Consider the following 6,542-nt stretch of genomic DNA (forward strand, 5'->3'; position numbering starts at 1 on the left):
GGAGAGATGGGGAGAAGAGCTGCATGGTGTCCTATGGGCCTACAGAACAACCCCCCCACACCACAACCAGTGAAACTCCGTTTTCATTGTCTTACGGAATCAAGGCCGTAATCCCAGCCGAAATTGAGGTCCCGTGTCAGCGACGAAGAATATGTCTAGAAGACGCTGAACTCAATGAAGAGTTGTTAATCCATCAGCTGGATATGATCGAGGAACGACGCAAAAAAGCAGCAATACGCGTACCAAAATTACCAACAAGCCGCGGTACGTTATTATGATTCCAATGTAAGAAACCGCGCTTTCTCCGTAGGCGACCTAGTTCTCTGGAAAGTGTTCGACGGAACGAAAGAGCCAGGAGCAGGAAAGCTAGGAACAAAATGGGAAGGACCATACAAAGTTACTAAAAAAATCCGAACAGGAGTCTACGAGCTAGAAAAATGCAAAACATGCCTCTCAGAAATGAGAGCTTGGAACGCCTACAACTTAAAGAAATACTACAAATAACGCAAACCCGAACCTCGATCATAACTACCAAAGCTTCGAGGTAGGGGGCCATCAATGCCTACAGCTCAGTCCAAAATGGAACTACGATAAGGCTTGATCCCTCGAAAGGGGTACGTAGGCAGCTCGTCACCGAGCGCAGCCCAAACAACCGAACAAACAGCCGTTAGCTTTCTTTCATCACTTTGAACATCTAATTCCTAAGCATAGCCCATTTACCAACTTGCTATCAGGCCATATAAAGGCCCACAAAACAGATTCCTGATCAGTCTCTGTTTCACGCCTTCCAAAGGATAAAATAACAAGCTCAATGAGGCTTAAAACAAATCGGAAACATACGATTAAAGAGGAATTATCCCATAAATCCGTTGGAAACATATATATGTTTCTCCAACAACAAAAACACAAAAAAACATACATATAAAACACAGCAAACTTCAAACTAAATCGAAATAACCCTCGCATCAATCCTGGTTGACCGAGTCTCCGGAGATCTCGGGGAGATCGAGATGACCAAGAGAAGGGTCTGACACCGAAGCAAGACCGTAATCGACGTCGACCGAAACCTCTAGGTCTTTAAGACGCTCCAACTCCGCCTCGAGCTCGAAGCCGCCCTCACTATACTCGGTCAAAGCCTCGATACGAGCTCGCGTCTCTTGCAAAAGAATCTCTGCGGCCGTTTCTTTCTTCTTCTTCTCCAACTTACCCTTGACCATAGCCAAAACCCCCTCGTACTCCTTCGCAAGAGAGACACGAGCTAGATGGAGATCTTTGCGAGCTTTCCTATCCCGACCTTCGATCTCTCCCCTATACTTCTCCTTCATCGAGTCAAGGTCGCTCTGAACAACGACCTTTTCGGCCTCAGCAGCCGCCAACTTCTTCTTCAATTCCTCAATCTCCACTTCGCGCTGTCTCTCCGCCTCCCGAGCAGCATCCAACTCACCCCGAAGCTGTTGGATCGTGAGAAGGTGACCCACGATCTCTTCCTTACTAGGAAAATTTGCCAATCGCCCCTCCATTAAAGCGGCATAATCGTTGCTCGCCTCCATAGCCTAAGCAAAACGATAGCGTCAAAACTAAGCATCCCAGTCCATAAAGAATCAAGCGAAGACAACGTACCTTGGCATTTGCGACCGCCATCTGAACATAGGCGTCGCGCTCTCGCATGTGGTCCAAAGAAGGGAGCTCGCATCCTTCTGCTCTGACTTTACACCAAATCGCTGCAAGGGAGTCGGGGTTCTCAAGGATAGGGATCTCGCTGTCATACGCAAACGACCATGAAAAAGCTTCGGGCACGCTCAAAGGAAGGACACCGGGGTTAACCCGCGAAGTGCCTTCACCAGAAGCACGTAACGGCGGAGAAAGTCTCGGGCTCGACGATCCCGAAGTCACAGAGTTAATCTCCTCCAAGACCTGACGTCGAGATCGATGAGACGACGAATCGATCTCGTCATTAAGAGCTCGATCACCAGCAAAGCTCACCGAAGTATCCGGTGCCTCAAGAGCTCCACAAGATGGAATAGTGACCGACACTGACCTAGCAAGAAGACCAGAAGACTGAACCTGCGACCTCGGTATAAAGACCCGCCCCCGCTGGACTTTCCGAGCTCGCTCTAATGACCCGGCCTCAGAAGATTCGTGAGGACGATCAAGCAACCCCTCTTTCTCCTTCTTCCTTAAAAAGCAAAGCAAACTTAGGATCATATCAACAAAGCGCCCCAAATCATGCCAGGAAGAAGAGCAATATAATAGTCACTTACTTTTGGTGCCCCTACCTCTCTTGGGCCGAACAGGGGCCACCAAGGCGACATGACTAGCACGATTCACACCCGGTGGGAGAGCGCAGGCGGCCCGAATTCGGTCAGGAGTAAAGGATAGCCATCGAGTGCTACCTCGACGCAAAGTCTCCATTAACCCACGAAGCTCGGGAGACATAGGCGCAGATCCAAAAGGCTCTATAGATAAAAGGAATTCTCTTTTCTCTTTTTTTTAAAAAAAAAAAAAAAACAACAGACATCGTTTACCAAGAGGAAATGATAATGATAATAAAAAAAAAAAAAACAACAGACATCGTTTACCTAGAGGAAATGATAATGATAATAAAAAAAATATACTAACCAATATCGTCAGACCATTCCCGAGGGATCCTCTCGAAATCGAAGTCTCCGAACGACGCCGAGTTTATCTTAAAAACGAAGAACTTCTCCCTCCATCGATCACCCTTATTAGGAATGCCTTCGATGATACCACGACCACCTTGAGGAGCAAGAATCATTGTGCCAGGGAAGCCATTGTTTCGCTTCATGTCAAATAATTGCCTCAACTCCCCGAGACAAAATTCGAGACCTTCCTCCAAAGCTCGGACCCAGCAACCCAAGAAATACCGGAAGAAGTTAGGCGCCATCTGGGTAAACTCCATCCTGATCTCCGCCAGCACTTCGAGAAGAAAACGAGGAAGAGGAAACGATAAGCCGCCAGCCTCGAAATGAGACGCGTAAGCTCCACAGTACCCCTGTAACACCCCCGAACCGTCCTAGAGATATGGTTGATCAACCGGCCAACAATCAAACAAGAACATGACCGATCGCCGTCCAACACCCAGGGTTAGAGATGAATGAGCCAACCGGCCAGCCAACAATCAAACAAGAACATGACTGACCGTCCAACCCAACACCATGGTCCGGAAGCGCTACGTGACGGGCTACGGACGATCCGGTCAAAGTTACAAAATTTACTCCACGACCTAGACCAGTTCATCCACTAACTCGTCCCGCTGCGTCAAGGCACAAGGCTTTGCAACCTGGCCAAGAGTAAGCGTTTTCCGTTAGATCGAGGCCTAAGGCTTTTCAACCCGTACTACAACCTAACGTTGTGTTAGACCGGACTAGTCAAATATCAGAGTACTCATGAAGCATATATAAAACAATTAATTTTATTGATTCAAGCAATATCACATTGAATAATTCAAGACTGGGCCCGGCCTAATGCCAAATCGAGCCAACAAAACACATAACACAATACCGTTTACAAAAGGCATGAAATCTACACCGGCGGTCCTAACGTCCAGCACCAAGCTGTCTGATCATCCTTACCTAAAGCGACCTGCAAAAAGGATATCGGAGTTGGATGAGTAATCTAGTATTACTCAGTGACCTGGCGGCCTCTACCCGCAACCTAGACTCTAACCCAGACAACCCAAAATAACAATCAATCTAGCCCTAGCATGCAATAAAAGCTAAGGCTAAGCAAACCGTTACTAAGTTAGACTTGGCCTCCTGCCATGATCTAGCTTCAAGTAACGGGAACCTGCATTAAAACAAGTCAACAACCAATCCCTAGTTAACCATATATACGCCTGAGTTCAGTACTCATGTAGTGTTAGATACATAGACTATACAAGTATCCTTAGCCGGTCGACCAACAATCAGACAAGAACATGATCGGCCAACCAATGATACCGCATAGCTTTAATATCCACCACCCTTCACAAGCAATCACTCAAACACATATATGCCAACGTCAGGCCTACACTAACCAAATACACACCAAGCCAAATCTGAAACCTAATACAGACTTAGGACTTAATGTCAGAACCTGCAAGACAAACAATCAACAACCACAACCACAACAATAATTAGATAGTAACTACCAATGACTCGATCTAACTCGTAACACCATATATCGGTGCTACATTAACTTGAGGGTTCCATAACCCTCTATGACACACTAACACAACACTCTAACCTGGGCCCTGGTGACTTCGTGTTCCTCCTCTCTATCTGCAATATCCTATCTCCTTACCACAAAGGCCAGAAGAAGGAACTTTCAACCGACCGCGGCCCACAGTCCTTCGGGTCACCGCGCGACAGTCTACAGTCCTTCGGTTCACTGCCACATTAAACCATCGTTTAATACTCAGCCATAGGACATGACCCCATTCGTCTGAGTCTTCCCGATCCAGCAAATAAGGGGTTTCCTTGAATTCGCTGGGTACGAGGCCGAGGAAACACTAATCATTCCTAAAAAAGCCTAGTATGGGCGGGTTACGCACATACTGTCGGCACACTCACACAACACAAACTCAATCTAGAACCTAATCTAAAGATAAAGTTCCAGATCCTAACTAGACTCTTGATTCAACAAGACTAACCAATAGTACCAGTAGTCCGGCGTATATGGCCTAAGACCTTAGTACTAACTACTAAGCAACAATATCAATACTAAACAACTCAATCAAACCGTTACCCAGATAGTTCAGCCTCATGCTATGAAACTATCTTTAAAGATAACGGGAACCTGCACTCAACCATATCAACACACAAGAATAGAAAACATGATGCATCCTAGCCCTAGTCCTAGTCAGGTTATTAACTCAGTCTTAATTCCATTCATCTCAGCTTAGCCCTTGCTAAACTGAGTCCGGTTCCATAAATAAAATAACCCTAAGGACTCTACCATTCATTAGCGTGATCATTCTAATCTATATGCGACTCGATCTACCCTAAATTCCAAATGGAATTCACACAAAACCAACTCACAGTGTTCTAGGCGAGAAGCAGCTGGTTGATCGGAGAGGACATGGCCAAAACCCAAGATGAACGTCTTGACTGTACTGGACTGATCTCGACTTGGACATAACCTTGGATTCATCATTGAGACACTAACAGGTCTGGACGGACTGATCTGGACTCGGACAGAACCTCTTTTAGCTTCTGGACAGTTCTTCGGACTTCCCGGCGGAGTATCGAGAAGAACTTCGACTGATCTGAACCCGTGGATCTGAACTAACTCCGGACGGCACCTCCACTTGATTGTAGGAGAATATGACTGGCTTGGACGGATTGAATTGGACAGAACTTCCGCGTTACAATCGTAGAGAATCGTCGATTGGACAGAACTGGCCTTCTCCGTGGAGTATCGGTCTTCAGAATCGACCATACTCTTAAATCGACCACTTTCTTTCTCTCTCTCTCTAGCCACGTTTTTGAAGTGGCTTTGGTGTGTTATGGATGTTTGAAAAAGAAGGGGGGTGGCTGGGTATTTATAGAAAACACAAGCCAGTCAGATTCAGGTTGGTGGCCTCCCATGTGTCTCCCCGCATAGCTCCGGATGCATGCGCGGCGGCACCTCGTGCTCCACATGTCTTTCAGCATGGCCAGGGCTCATGCAAAGTGACACCTCTTATCCTGCCTGGAGGACAAGATGTCCATCATCATTACAGAAAAACCGAAATTAGGGCTAGTCCAATTTCAGGTTTTCCTGTCGTGCTTCGATCCCGTCGTGCTTGATTCCCGTCCTACTTAATTTCCGTCATGCTTCCAACGTATTATGTTTCCAACATAATATATATTACCGATACGAAGTTTTGAGGATTACTTCGTGGTTAAGAAATGTCATGCTTCTAAACCGTCGAGCTTCTAAAACGTCGTGCTTCCAAAAATGTGATGCTTCCAAAACGTCTGTCTGATCAATCTAAGACATCTACTAACTATGGTCGAGCAGCTTATTCGACTCATAGTTCACTCACGATCAATTCTTCGACCACCTCGTTCTTCGAAATTTGCCGATCAATCTTTTCCGCCCGCGATTCGACCACCAAGTTGATGTTCGGCCAATCCTCTGTCTCGACCATTCTGTGGGTTATCACAACCCCGGTCTCACATTCTCCGGAATCTCATCATCCTCGGGGAGTTCGATTTCTACGGCGTAGCTGACTCCCCAGAGCTCGTAAATGGCGTCGATATTTTTCCCATTAAGAATTGTCTTGTGATGCGGACCAAATTTTTCGGCAACCATTGTTTCGAATTAAGAAGAAGTGTCGCGAAAGAGAGAGAAAACACCAGGAGGAAGATGGCGAAAATGGAAGAAGGATCGAAGTGACGAAGAAGACGATCTGCTCAGTAAAATATATACAATAAAAAAATGGGTCCTCGAGAACGCTAGGAACTAACCGGCCACGAACTTTCGATCTCGACCATACGATCCTAAAATGGCCGACAAGTCAAATCAAGACGACGCGCGTGGCACCCCATTCCCCGAGA

At 46.5% G+C, this 6,542-nt stretch overlaps 1 protein-coding gene across 1 annotated transcript; it reads right to left on the reverse strand.

Moving 5' to 3' along the window:
* Positions 1 to 965: 965 nt before the first annotated feature.
* Positions 966 to 6,297, reverse strand: LOC106442624. Its single transcript, XM_048749032.1, has 4 exons — positions 6,163 to 6,297; positions 2,634 to 3,013; positions 1,621 to 2,176; positions 966 to 1,553 (listed from the first exon to the last, which is right to left on the reverse strand). Exons 1-4 carry the CDS (start codon positions 6,295 to 6,297, stop codon positions 966 to 968), a joined length of 1,659 nt encoding a protein of 552 aa, XP_048604989.1.
* Between the last annotated feature and the right edge of the window lie 245 nt (positions 6,298 to 6,542).

The sequence above is a fragment of the Brassica napus genome, chromosome C2 (genome assembly GCF_020379485.1).
Source record: "Brassica napus cultivar Da-Ae chromosome C2, Da-Ae, whole genome shotgun sequence".
Taxonomy (NCBI): domain Eukaryota; kingdom Viridiplantae; phylum Streptophyta; class Magnoliopsida; order Brassicales; family Brassicaceae; genus Brassica; species Brassica napus.